This window comes from Sciurus vulgaris (genome assembly GCF_902686455.1).
Source record: "Sciurus vulgaris genome assembly, chromosome: 10".
NCBI classification, from domain to species: domain Eukaryota; kingdom Metazoa; phylum Chordata; class Mammalia; order Rodentia; family Sciuridae; genus Sciurus; species Sciurus vulgaris.
The window spans coordinates 89987536-90002110 of NC_136470.1; the positions used below are offsets into that span (position 1 = coordinate 89987536).

Consider the following 14575-nt stretch of genomic DNA (forward strand, 5'->3'; position numbering starts at 1 on the left):
AAGAGCTACAATTTTCCAAGTACTTTGTATATATTGGGCAGATGTTGAGAGCTTTCTGTATATCATCTCATTGGATCTTACAATAATCTTAGAAGCTGTCTACTGTTATGAGCCTATTTAACAGATGAGGAAACTGAGGTCAAGGAAGGTTATAGTAATTGACTTCAGGCCATATAGATTATCATCAACAAAGGAGAGAACTGAACCTGTACCATCTACCACCAAGGATCACAGTCTGAATCCATAGCAATCATGTCTCCTTGTGTGAATCTGTGATTTTGGTAGCAGTTTTATAGTCTCCTGATTTATTCTCTAAGGAGATGAGGGGAAGTAGGCACTTTCATATGTTGCTAGTTAGTGTACATCCTTTCTCAAAGGAATTTTTGACTGTTCACTAATACAAGAACAATTTAGGCCAATACTTGTATTTCAGTACTTGAAGGCTTATAATGTTCTGTGTTGCTCAGGGAGCAGAATCTGAACCAAGGAGTGAAGGCTTCAGGAGGGTAGCTTTCAGTTCAGTAACTAACAGTAGAACCAGGCCCTTCTATTACTAAGAGAGTTCAGGAAAAGATAATTGCCTGTTGAGGGTGTTGTATTGGGTGGGAGATTGAGACTCCAAAATCACCTCTGGAATCTGAGAATTTTCTAGTGATTGAATGTTGAAAGCAATGAATCTTGGATTCTTTTAGGACCTAATTAATATCTTTGTGACCTGACAGTCCAAATGTAGATGTCTAAATTGATTTTTAGTGTTTTATAAATCTGACCTTCAGTATAGCAGGGATGTTCCCTATGGCCAAACCACTATGCTATTTGAAACATTGAGTTTAACAATGGTTAGCACAACATCTGATATTGAAGGCACTTAATATAGCCCTTGAGTGAATACATAATGATCATATTATAGTTAATCTCCGAATTATTATTCTAGTTCCTTAACCAACCTGAACAACGTTTCTCAAGGGCCATTTCTCTTCCTAAATGTGTGTGTGTGTATAATTATTTTTCCTGGAGGAAATAACCTAGGTCAGACTTGAAATAGTTGTTATGCTGAAATGGCCACTTACGATCTATCGGATGAGGGGAAGAGCTAGAGAAACAGAAGTCATTCACTACAACAGTGCATTTTTGGTTTGTATTTTAGTGCTGGGGTGGAACCCAGGGACACATGCTTATCAGGCAAGGGCTCTATCACTGAGCTACACCCACAGCCCAACAGTGTGTTTACAAGTAGAACAGACATGGTTGAAGCTGTGACAGGAAAAAAGTAACCTATGTTGACTTGAAGGAAATCAAGAGTTGACCTGAGCAGAAGGACAGGGAAATAGAAATCTGCAAGGAGGTGGCCACATGGCTTCTCCACTGGAGCAGCATGGGCTCTGTGGTGGGCACAGCCGCTGTGGACCAGGCACCCCACTGGAACAAGCAAAGCTGGCAAGCAGGTGCACCATAAGCCAGGGCTGTCCCTTCTCCCTGGGACACTGGCAGATGTGTGCCCACCTCTCAAGGGCTTTGACACAATGAGAACATGGGCCACACAGCACTTGGTGGTTGTTTTTCTTTTTAATTTTTTATTGGTGCTTCGTAATTATACATAATAGTGGGAATCGTTGTTACACATTCATACATGAGCAACATAATTTGGACACAATGTAATTTGGCCAATTTTGTTCCCCAGTACCGCCCTTTTACCTCCTCTGCTGCCTCCCACGCAGCACTTTGAATCCTCCTTGATCTCCAGTTCTGAAACAGTCCATAACCTCTCCTGTCTCAGTCTTGTGCTGTGGGTTGAAAGTGATGTCTGGGACAGAGCTGCTGCTTCCAGTATTGCCCAAAGGACTTAGATTTGTGTTTTGTTGTCCAAAGTGCCACATTTTGCTTTTGTGCTGTTTTGGGTTGTTTCTTAGGTTTCTTTGTAGGGTTGGTATCATGATGACCATGACAAAGAGAAGGTGATGACAGAACAGGGAGAGGCTATCAGCAATCAGGGTTTTTTCTTTCAGATTCATCACTCGCTACAGAATTCTTTGTGGGAGATATTGTTGTCTTAGAGAAAGAGGAAAGTGGGAAAAGATAAAGATAAAAATTCCTGTTCTTCATGAAATTCAAAGTAGATCGGTAGCATAAAGGAATGGATCCAGCGGAGACAGGAGAAAGAGGGGAAATATTAGGGAATGATATTGGCCAAATTATATTGTTATATTGTGTGCATGTACAAATAGATAACAATAAATCCCACCTTTATGTACCAATAAACATATGGGAAGAATTTTAAAAAATAAGTACTTGCCCACATATACACACACAAATCCTGTTCATGAATTTACTTATTTACTTACCCACAGCCCCTGCACATGCTCCATAGCACTCTGCTCGTGTCTGTGTGGAGCACTTATGGTTATTTAGAGCTCTCTGTTCACCTCCCTGTCACACACTGACCCTAACGTAAGGTTATTTTCTGTGCACCCCCAGTGCCTCACACACTGAAATACTCAGGCTTATTGAATGAATTAAAAAATGAAGCTGTATCTTCCTGTTCACTCACTGAAATTATTTGTTCTAATTTTTTCCCATCTAGAAAGAAGACCTCCAAATATATTATAAATACCATAGGAATCTGCCCCGAGCAATGGCCATCTGGCAAGAATGTCAAGACTGTGCCTACTTTGGGGTAATGTTGAACTTCACGAAATCTCCCACAGGTCATTCTCCCTGGAAAATGTTTATGTGCATTGAATTTTTTTAAAAAATCAAAGTATGTACTAGGCAGAGGAATTTGGTATTGGAATTTATATTTCTTCCAAGTCTCCCATACTTCGAAACGACACATGAGAAGTTTTGATAGTGTCCTTGTTGTATATGGACCAGGCCTGTGAGGAGCAGATAAGGATCTAGTGAGAAACCAGCATTCTCTTTTTAGATGGAATTTAAAAGTGGAACTAAGTCAAGAATGCCACACTTTGAGGCTCCCTGGAATGATGTCAGCAAGTCATCTCTACCCTCCAGACTCCAAATGACCCAACCAGATGCCATCCTACCCCTAGACAGGCTGCCTCCTTTTCAGAAGGACTTGAAATGCCCACTACCTAATGAAGTTACTTCTGAAGAGGAAAAACGGTCCTGCTTCCTTAAGTTCCTATAGAATTACAATTCGGGTCATCCCGTTCTCTTGTTCTCTCATTTCACATACTCTCTCCAAGGGAATGGACAACTCTAGTGTACGTGTGTGTGTGTGTGTGTGTGTGAGTGTGTGTGTGCACGTGTTTTGTATTTTTTTAATGTAGTTTCTGTTTGACTTTTAAAGGTATGCCAGCGCCAACTGGATCACAGTCTCCCTCTTTTTAAATATCTTAGAGGACCAAGCCAGAGACTGATAAAATACCAGATGATGTTGAAGGTAAAGTCATCAAGATGGTGCTTTTCAGTTCTGGGAAAGCAGATGCCTGCACTCTGCAGCTCTGCTCCTTAGACGTGTGCATTTGTGTCTGGTCTTCTAAGGCCCAGATATGGCCCTCCTGCAGGTCTTTTTTCAAGTCTAAATCAGCCCTCCTTAATGAGGAGGTACACCAGAGAACCAGAGTTGGAAGGGATCTTGAAGCCTGGCTAGTCTGGCACCTAGCTTGGGCGTGAATCTCTGGGAGCCTGACTCAGGGAGGAGAGGTCCTTGGCAGCACTGTGGGGAGAGGGCTGCAACCACACTGCAGACAACTAAGAGGAGGCAGGAGGTGGCCCTCAGCTCTTCTCTGGATATGTGACATAGCAATAGCTCCAGTTTACAGATGAGGACAGGTGCTTCAGAGAAAAGGTGTGAATTTTCCTAAAGTTGCTATTTTGTGTGCATTTAAAACATGTAGAAAGAAGGCAAAATTGGAATCATCTTTTGCAACATCAACCTGCACACTTAGATTAAGGATCTTATCCTGAGAGCAGCCTAAGAGCATGAATTCTGCTCTCTGCACCCCTAAGTGGCACAGGCTTGCATGCTCTGCTCTAACCCATCCTGTGTTCTCCCTTCCTTAGTAGTGAGGCCAGGACATCTGCAGGCCAGCACTCCTGGACACCCCAGGCAGGACATGACTGTCAAGGCTAGTTTTCACATGTGTGAACCTAATGAAAGATTTGAGCTATCCCTACAAAATGTCTTTTGAATTAATAAGAGTCCAGTGGCCATTGTCACTTAATAAAAAGCAAAACCAATTGAACAGAATGAGCACCTGCTGTTTATTGGGTACTTTGCCACGCGTATCTTGTGTTTCATTTGCATAATCAGATGTGCCAGCAAGGTGCTGGAGTGTGAGGAAACGGAGGCTCAGGGAAGTTAAGGTCATGGCCCAACGTTCTGCCCTCAGAAGAAGTTACCCTTTCAGCTTCCATCCATGGTCGGATCCTCACTGTTCCTGCCCCTCCGCTTAGTCTGGGGACCTTGACCTTTAGGGTTTTAGCTTTCTCCTATGTAAAATAAGAGTAACGATAGCTCCTCCATCAGATTGTGAAGAGCAGGTAAGTAACATTCAGAGAGAGTGTGGCACAACACTTACCCCTATAGCTTCGCTCCATGTGTAGCTATTGTTTTAGGCACTGAGACCATCACACCAGTGTGGATGGGAAGAACGAGCTGACTGCTTCCATCCTGGAATAGTAACTGGAGTGAATTTGGATACAGTGTTCACCTAGGGCCTCTTATTCTTCTCCCATCCCCTTTTTACTGTCATTTTCACTTTGGATGTCCTAAAACTAGGACCTGGGAATAGGACATAACGGTGGTCTTTCCTCCCTTGGCCTGGCCTAGAGTTTTCCCACAGGTGGTATTTTTGGTAAAGCTAAGTTCTCTACCATAGGAGGAAAGCTGTAGAGACAGTAATTAGCAACACGGCTTCAGTACTCATGCATTTTTTTCCTTCCACATAAATAAACTTTAATGGAAATTCAAAATTAAGTGACTGTGTTAGATGCTTACAGTTGGGATCTAGGCTCATGAACTCCTTCAAGCCACTTAAATAGTCTGCCTCAAATTCCTCACTGTAGAATTAAGGTAACAGTGCTTTCCTGTTGTGTTTTTGGGGAACATTAAATGAGATAATACAGATTAAGAATACTTAGAAAGTTTTCTCAGCTGCTTCCACTGAGGAAGTGAGATAAAGTCACTATAAAATATTCTTTAGGGGTCTGTGGTGAGCTGTGGAAGGACCCAAGGCAAACCAGTTGTTCCCATCACTAAGCTTGCTGTGTGCCTGGAATTAGAAGCTCAAACTGTCAGCAAGTTGTGGAGACAGGAAAAACTGTGTAGTATTCTGTAAGCTGAGGGACGAAGCTCATCCCGCAGTTCCTGCCCATCAGTTTGTTGGGAGGAACATGGATGTTAGACCAGTTGCCTTGTGGCTTAGAAAGAATCATGAGAGCCTGGTATGGAGAGTCCTTTCTAAATATCAAAGAAAGGATAAGAAAGGATAGGTTGCCCAATTAAAGCAAAGACACATGAAAAGTTGTGAAAATGTTAGCAAAGGAAGTGACAATTGGTCAGTATGCTTAATGAATAATGAGCTCTTAGAAATTAATAATAGAAAAATAAACAAAGAATAAAGGCAATTTATTTTTAAAAATTAATAAAAGTCAGGTGTGTTGGCACACACCAGTAATTCCAGCTGCTGGGGAGGCTGAGGCAAGAGGATAACAAGTCAAAGGCCAGCCTGGGCAACTTAGGGAGACCCTATCTCAAAATAAAAGAAAGAGGGCTAGGCCTGAGGCTCAGTGGTAGAGCATTTGCCTAGCATGTGTGAAGCCTGAGGTTCAATCCCTGGCACCCCGGGAAAAACTGAAGAAGAAGAAAAAGAAATAGTAATAGCAAACATTTTTTTTTAAAGTTTTACCTGACATTATTTGAGGAATTTAAGTTAAAACAACAGTCAGATAGGATTTCTCTGTTGATTCAATTGGCAAAGATTTGTGATTAAGTACTAATGCCTTATGTCAGGTAAGGGCTGGAGGAACAAACTGTCTTTTATAGCTGGAAGGAACACAGTCATTCTCTGAAAAACTTGAAAATATGCCCCAGAACTCTATTTCTGTAATACTGGGAATTGAACTGAGGGCATTAAGCATGCTAGGCAAGCGCTCTACCTCTGAGATGTACCCCAATCCCAGTCTTTTGTTTTCCAATTTTACTTTGATGCCGAGTCATTGACTTTTCCAGGCTGTCCTCAAACTTTTGATCCTCCTGCCTTGACTTCCCAAGTAACTGGGATTACAGGGGTGCATCACCATGCCTCATACCTCAAAACCCTTAACTTGTACAATTCTGTGTCTGGGAGTTTATTCTTAGGAAAAATGCACAAAAATTATTATCATAAAAAAATTATTGAACCTGAAACTTTATCAGCAGAGAAGACCATGAGTCATAACCATAATTCAATCATGCTTTATCTGTATCATACAAGGTTCTGCCACAATCAAAAACTATGTTTTGGGGCTGGGGATATGGCTCAGTTGGTAGACCTTGCAAGCACAAGGTCCCAGGTTCAATCCCCAGCACCGCGAAAAAAAAAAAAAAAACTATGTTTTAAAGAAAAATAATGTCATGAGGAAATATTCCTGATAATATCATTGAGTAAGAAAAGGCTCAAACAAGGGGATTCCATGTTTGTAGAAAGAACTCTGTGTCAATGATGTTTTTCATTCTTTCCCTTTTAAAAATTTACACACAGCTTAACTTTGTCTGCAGATTGTGTAGCAGATTTCATTGGCAATCCACTCCTTGATTTTCAACAGGGTTTTTGGGTTAATGCAGGGTCTGCTGGATCTTGAATCTCCTGCAGATGTGGAGATAGACCCAGGGGGCCTAGAAGGAGGCTCCACCAAGGTAATGTATAAATATTACATTTTTAAAATAAATAACTGTTAATGGTGTTTGCCAATGGGTAGGAAGACTTACCTCTGTTGTCTAAATTTTCTAAAATAGTATGTATTTCATAATTCATAGTCAGTTAAAAAAAATAAGCAATTTTGAAGTAGGGATTTGTAGCCTAATGAGAAGTGTTTTTTGCCTTTCACATAAATAAATTGTAATGGGAATTCAAAATTAATTGAAGATGTTAAATACATATAGAAAAGACTAAAAGTAAATATGATAGACTCTATGGTTTTCCTGCATAACAAGATTATGTATGATTTATATTTTCTTCTTTGTACTTCTTAGTGTATCTAATTTGTAAAAATGCCTTGTTCTTCTGTGTGAGTGTGTGTGTATGAATTCTAAGAGAATTGGAGGAAATGGTAGCCATACCCCGTTAAGAAGAAATTTTGTGGCTTAGCAACAGGGTTTCTTTTCAATTATCTATAGAATATTCTGGTTTTAATGAGAAATTCTTGAGTTGTGTCTGAAGGAGCAGTCATTTGCATGTCCTCTGCACTCAGAATGTGGAATAAGGACCTCTTGCAAACAGAAGAGTCTCAAGGTCTAAGGAATCATTTTGCATCCTGGGGTAAGGGGAACTAGGCCTAGGTAGAGGGGTATAGTAAAGGATTTTTCTTAGTAAAGGAGTGTGTAAGGATTTTTCTGAACCCTACAGTGTACAGAGGTAGCTGCCTGGTGTGCTGGTGAGATAAGGGTTAATAGAAAGGAGAGGGGAGAAGAGCAGGAAGATATCTAAAACAAAAGCAGAAGTGTTGGGTAAGGAAAAAGATGCCTGGTACATGAACTTTGGATTCCTTATTGCTGATGTTAAAAAAAAGGAAAAAAAAGAAACCTCAGGTGAGCTGGGCATGGTGTTGGGAGGCTGAGGCAGGAGGATCACGAGTTCAAAGCCGGCCTCAGCAAAAGAGAAACTAAAAAATTCAGTGAGACCTTGTCTCTAAATAAAATACAAAAATGGGTTGAAGATATGGTTCAGTGTCCACGTGCCCCTAAGTTCAAACCCTAGTACCAAAAAAAAAAAAAAAAAAAAAAAAAAATCCTTCAGGTGAGAAGGTAAGAGTCTATCTTTTTACCAGGAACTGAAACTTATTTATCATGAGTAAGAAGGTAAGAATCTATGTTGTATGGTTCCATAATCTGTTGGATTCATCAGTCCTGCCATTGTATCTCTGATCCAAAGATGCCAATACCACCCAGTGCTTCAGCAGAGATTAAAGAAAATACACTACCCTTTCCCTATATCATGCTGTCAAAGACAAAAAGAGGTGGGGCCAACTGGGAGCAGGGAAGAACTAGCCATTCTTTGTTGAAGAAATTGAAATGTAAAAAAAAATTACACAGAATAAACCAAGACCTTTTTTTATCTGTTTGAGTTACCAGGTGACAGATAAATATGCCATGTAGGTAGCAGGGAAATAAAATACTGAAATCCCTAGCAAAAGTCTTTCATGTTGAAACAATCCTCCCCATCACAGCTATCCTTAGTGTTGCCTCGGTAATAACTGGAACTCTGGTCTCTATGGCTTTTCCACTTAATGCTGTCTTTCTGTTTGGGAGGTGCAGACTGCCTTGGCTTATCTCTTTCTTATCTCTAATTGTAGTGGAATGTGGGCAGAACTCGGGGAGGAGAAGGAGGAAAGGCAGAGCTGGGAAAGATTCAACGTGCCGCATGCTACTGTTTGACTTTGAATGTAAATCATTAGTGAACCTCCACATGGGCAGCCTATTCTTTGCCTCTATCAGGGTTTACCAATTTCCTCCTCTGGGATGGTTCTAAGTGTAATTTTACCCATAGGAATAAGACTTTCTCATTAAATATAGGAATATGATACTTAGATTGTCTTTTGCAGTAAGCCCCAGAAAGTAAGGGTATTGCCGTAATAAAGAGGCTAGGTTTTATTCCTGTTTTAAAAAATCCTACACATTTTTTTTTTTTTGTACCAGGGATTGAACCCAGGGATACTTAACCCCTGAGCCACATCCCCAACCCTTTATTATTATTATTATTATTATTATTATTATTATTATTATTTTATTTAGAGACAGGGTCTCACTAAATTGCTTAGGGTCTCAAAAATTGCTGAGGCTGGCTTTGAACTCACAAACCTCCTGCCTCGGCCTGCTGAGCTGCTGGGATTACAGGTGTATGACACATGACTGGCAAAAAAGCCCACTTCTATTTGTGTCTCATATAGCAGAAATGTAATGTCTGCAATTTCATTAGTACAATATACAGAAGTTTCTGTGAATAATTTTGCTTGTCTCTACTGCATATTACATACTTAAACCAGCAAATGTCTTTATCCACCAACCTTTGAGGGCAAGAGACGATCAGTGCATCCACCCTCCCAGTCAGTGCTGGCTGGTATTGGTTCCTTGACTCTGTCCCATTTAATATTTTTGCCTGGTGGATGGTATACTTTTGATTTCCAACAAGGCATTTGTTTCCTCAGGATGGGCCAAAGACCAAGGATTCCTTATTCTCAGCTGAGCTCCAACAAGCTTTGGCAATGGTACAGGATTTGATCAAGTCCTGTGAGTTGGCAGTGGACCTAGCTGCAGTCTCTGGATGTCCGGTATGTTCCATAGCAAATGTTAAAAGATTTCACATCAAAGGTGGGCACAGTATTCCAAAGGTAGGAGGTGCTGTAGCATACTCAGAGAGATAATCTACAATAAAGGAATTGAACTCTGAGGAAAGTCACCTAAGTTGGTCAGCAAACTTGTGCTATGAGATTATGAGCAACCCTTCAGAATTTTTAGGGATCTTGGTTTATATTCCTCAGGGTCCTGAATGTTATACCACCCGACATTCTGGACAAATCAGAAACTCAAGGGCCAGGACACAGTGCAGGCAAAAGTGCTAAAGTAGTAATTTTTTGTTTATTTGCTTTTTTGTGGTGCTAGAGATTGAACCCTGGGCCTCTTATATCCAAGGCAAGCACTCTACCAACTGAGTTATATCCCCAGCCCTGAAGGAGTAATATTTTTCTAACTATTAAAAGATTTTCCTTCTTGCCTCAGAGTTTCTCTGTGAAAAGTATTGGTGTGTGTGTGTGTGTGTGTGTGTGTGTGTGTGTGTGTGTGTGTTGGTGGGGCTTCAGCCCAGGGCCTCCTGCATACTCTGCTACTGAGCCACATCCCCTATCCAATGTGAAAAGTATTTTGAAAATGAGTCCTACATGAGAGTCTAGCCCCATTTCACATCACAGATTCCAGAAGAAGAGGTCCAACAAGTATGTATTGTACAACCCTTAAGTTAAATGACTCAAAGAAAATGCATTGAGAGGTCGATGCTGGAGAGCTGAGCCCTGTCAGCTTAAGCAACCCTAATCCGGAGCAAGCAGGCCCCAGGTCTTCCAGGCAAACCATCTCCTATAGCTGTATAACTTCTCTGAGTCGTGGACATGGTTAATATTTGACTGTTTTCACTTTGAAGTTCTCTAGATTTAGACTCAAATGTATTTGCTTCCTGTCACTGTCACAACAAGTTAACACAAATCTGGTAGCTTAGAACAACACAAATTCCAGGGTCAGAGGTTCAACATAGGGACTTGGATTATGGCTCAGTGGTAGAGCGCTTGCCTAGCATGTGTGAGGCTGGGTTTGACCTTCAGCACTGCAAATAAATAAATAAATAAATAAATAAATAAATAAATGAATAAATAAATAAATAAATAAATAAATGTCCATCAACAACTAAAAAAAAAAAAAAAAAAGAAATTCAACATAGCCTCATGGGCTAAAATCAAGGTGTCTGCTTTCCCTTTTGGAGTCTCTAGGGGTGAATCTGTTTCCTTGAGTTTTTCAGCTTAAAAAAGCCACCCCCATTCCTTGGCTTGCAGCCTGTTCCTCCAGCTTCAAAACCAGCAGACAGTGGCTCCGGTCACATCACTCAGGCCTTTGCTTCTCTGCCACATATAAGGACCCTTGTGATTACTTGGGCCCAGCTGCATAATCCAAAATAATGTATCTGTAACCTTAACTTCCATTTGTCATGACAATGTCAGATTCTGGGGATTAGAATGTGGACATCTCTGGGACGCCATTATTCTGCTCACCGAACAGGGTTCGGCATTATGAGAATTACATTACATTTCAGACAGATAACTTTCCTACTCTTTTTTTTTTTTTCTTTTTACTTTTTTGTTTCTTTTTTTAACCTGGTTCTTACCATGCTGTTTTTTGAGATCTCAGAAGATCCAATGATCTTTCTTTTCTGTCCTTGTCATAAATCAAACCTTGCAAATTAATTAGGGGGAAAAATGATCTTTTAATTTCCCTTCCTCCTAGTATTTCTTTGAACAGCATCTAAGAAACTTTGCCCTACTGGGTTTGCTGTGACCCTGGGCAGCGATGCTGTTTTGTCCTCTGGGACACCAAAATGGTCTCTGCTTACAACTGATGCATGATTCAAGAAGGTATTCATGAACTATAGGGTAAAGTTAAGGTGTGTAGGGGAGGCATCATTTTCTTGGTAATAATTTCTCTTTCTTCAGCTAAGCAGCATCAAGGAAACAATTTGCATAATAATTTTGGCACATCTTTCTGTTCTTTTTTCAAATCTTAAATCATGCGTTAGCTACTTCTATTAGATATCTATTTCCCTGAATTTAATAAATAAATTTTCTGGAAACAATACACAGCAGGAAGTCCCAGCTATTATTCTGAGTGTAAATAAAAAGGGGGAGGAAGTTGTGGGGAAAAAATGATTAAAATATGAGGAAATAGCAATCTGCCCTAGTTTCATTCCAAGCCAGCTTATATGCAACTAAAATGAACCAGTTTATAAAATTTTTGAAATTTTACACTAAATTCAAAGGACTTTTTTCCCATATGTCCTTAAAATTGTACCTTTGGCATATGCTCTGTAGTTTCTTTCTTAAGGCCTTAATCTGCTATTATATCTAATACATTAGTAAACTTATCCTATTGCATTATGGAGGAATTGGAATTTTTAACTTTTTCTGATACAAGAGCAAATCCATGGAATGAATAGTTAACTAACCCAAGAGTACGTGGGCATCAGCTCAGGCTATTTCTTTCTCACTTCCTATTCAGAGTACTGTTTATACTCTATCTGGTTCTCATTAATATTGACATAATATCACAACTACTACTAATTCAGATCACTAGATCAAAGATTTTTTGACTCAAGTTTATAGAGCTTTGGCCCAGTTTTCACAATCACCTGCAGTATGCATGGATAAATCCAGAGCTTAACCTCTTTGTTTTTCTCCTTAAACCCAATATTAACCTGGTTTTGAAAAGGATGGAATTTGAACATTGGTGGATCAATTTGTAATGAAAACAACTAGAAAAAGGAATCCTTTCTAATATTTACATTTTCTCCCTGTTGTATATACTCGGTCCTTGGTTTAATTAAGTCACAAATGTTTTAACAAGTTTTTAAACAGATTTGTAGATGCTGAGTTGTAATTTACTTCCCTTCATTTGAAAACAAAAAGATTTTTTAAAAAAATTATCTAATGAATAATAAAGATGCATGTAAAGCCTGACTTGCCAAGAACAAATTCCAAAGTTTAATAGCATAGGTTGATGAGATATTTTTCGTTCTCAGAACAAATGCACATAGTTCAATAAAGGGCATATTTTTAGTTACAAGTTCATTGTGGGCTAGGGCCAGGTGTTTTATTTCTGTTCCAGTTTCTACTTTCCTTACTTTAGTGTTAGTACAGAGATAAGGCCCAGTAGATAAACTCAGCACTCAGTGAATTACCTTGCACATCTTCCCACTCTCATGAGACCTGCATCAAAACGTGACTGTCAGGAGTCAGTGAGGCCTACATCCCAGGTAAGGCACCCGACTTCTGCCTGGCACCCAGCAGATGCTGATCCAGTGGCCCTTCTGCTGAGTTACTGCAACTGAAGGAGCTCTTCGCCTCTGCCTGTTGTGATCACTACTCTCTGGGTCTGCTTTCCATTTCTGAACCAGGCAGTGCATTAATGCATTTATCCAGATGTTTCCTGCTTCTTTGTGCAAGAAGTGTAGAACCTGGTCGCATTAGCTCACGCTGCCAAGAACAAAGACTTGAGCACCCAGATAGGTCTCTTTCTAGTGTGTGTAGATTCATTCTCTCAGGCTGATTCTTCAGAGGCCCATATAGTCACATTTGAAATTCTTCTATCAGAGCTCTTGCCCAAATGTGAAAATGATACTAGTTTATTTTGCCTTGGTGTTTCATATGGTGGGGGCTATCTGACTTGTCACTGCTTGTTTGTTTGAGTCCCATCTCTGAATGCATAAGCATCAAATTCTTCAACAACACACCATGTGACACAGCCACACTTCCTTGTCACTGTTAGAATATGTTTGGGACTATACTGATTTGCTGAAACTGCTATAGCAAAGAACCACAAACAGAGTGACTTAAAATAGCAGAAATTTATTCTCTTGCAGTTTCAAAGCCTAAATGTCCAGAATCAAGGTGTCAACAGATCCACGTTACCTCTGAAGGCTCCATGGAAGAATCTTCCTGGCTTTTGGTGGTCACTGGCAATGCTTGGAGTTCCTTAGCAGACATTGCTCCAGTGTCTGCCTCCGAGTTCACATGCCTGTCTTCCCTCTGCTGTGGGTCTCTATATTTGTGCTCTTTTTATAAAGACATCAGTCATTGGAGTAGGCCCCACCCTAATACAGTATTGCCTCATCTTAACTAAATACATCTGCAAAGATCCTCTTTCTAGATGAGGTCACATTCTGAGACTTCAGTGAACATGAATATTTTGGGGGAAGCTATTCAACCGAGTACAGGGACTTCACTGAATGAACTTGAATAAATCAATACTCTCTCACAGTACTGAGTATTTAGTTTCATGTCCCCGGCCCCCAAAGCTCATTAAATGACAATAAATGAATAAACACTAGGGGACAAGTATCCGAAAATGGTTCTGCATGTGGTCTCAAGCCTTTCCAACTACAGTCTGGTTGGAAAGAAAAGAAACTGTTGGTTGAAGAACTGTCCGAGGACCATGCTTGGTCCCACTTGGGGGAATCTCCCCACCACTTTCCTTTGGAAGTTGGGTGGCCTCCATGTAGACACGTGTCCTGCTGTTATTAAATGTGTGTGCCTGCTGTTCACCAGCACTGTACCTACAGGGCATGTGGTTTTGCCCGCTGAAGACTGGGCCTAAAGCACTGAGGTGTCCAGTCCTCTCATAAGCCCACGAGACTATCTATGCAAGATGACCCAAAAGATGCACAGCCATGTTTCAACCAGGCTTGAAAGATCCAGTGATTCCCTCCAGAGACTTTTGGTGGTGGGTTTACCAGAAAAGTTAACTCACAGAGCTGCAGGGAGAGTCAGAACAGTGGCATATAGAAGCTCCTGGAGATGAGAACTGAACAAGTCCAGGACCCATAGCAGCTCTGGGGCCTTGGCCTAGGGAGGGATTTGGGGTTCTCAGCAGTGCACCTGCCTTTGTGCTCCAGGTACAACCACATACCCGCTGTCCTCTCCTCTACCCACTGACTACCGGTTCCTTCCCTCCATCAGGGTTTCTTCCTCTTCCTCTCCTCCCTTCTCATTGATTCCATGGCTCATCCACAGCTGTGACTCCTGCTCGTCACTGCCTCCTCCTCAGTTTTTTCAGTTACAGAGGGATCATTTCGGTCACCCAGCAATTCTTTTTTACCCTGGG

The 14575-nt window shown here is 40.7% G+C and overlaps 1 protein-coding gene across 2 annotated transcripts in view; it reads left to right on the forward strand.

Moving 5' to 3' along the window:
- MCF2L2 (MCF.2 cell line derived transforming sequence-like 2) overlaps positions 1 to 14575 on the forward strand; it is a 232997-nt gene that overhangs the window by 193723 nt on the left and 24699 nt on the right. For both annotated transcript variants that reach the window (XM_079101236.1, XM_079101237.1), the window contains 4 exons: positions 2582 to 2674; positions 3308 to 3400; positions 6788 to 6859; positions 9367 to 9489. In XM_079101236.1, coding sequence (XP_078957362.1) covers positions 2582 to 2674; positions 3308 to 3400; positions 6788 to 6859; positions 9367 to 9489 — 381 coding nt within the window. The remainder of the gene's footprint in view (positions 1 to 2581; positions 2675 to 3307; positions 3401 to 6787; positions 6860 to 9366; positions 9490 to 14575) is intronic.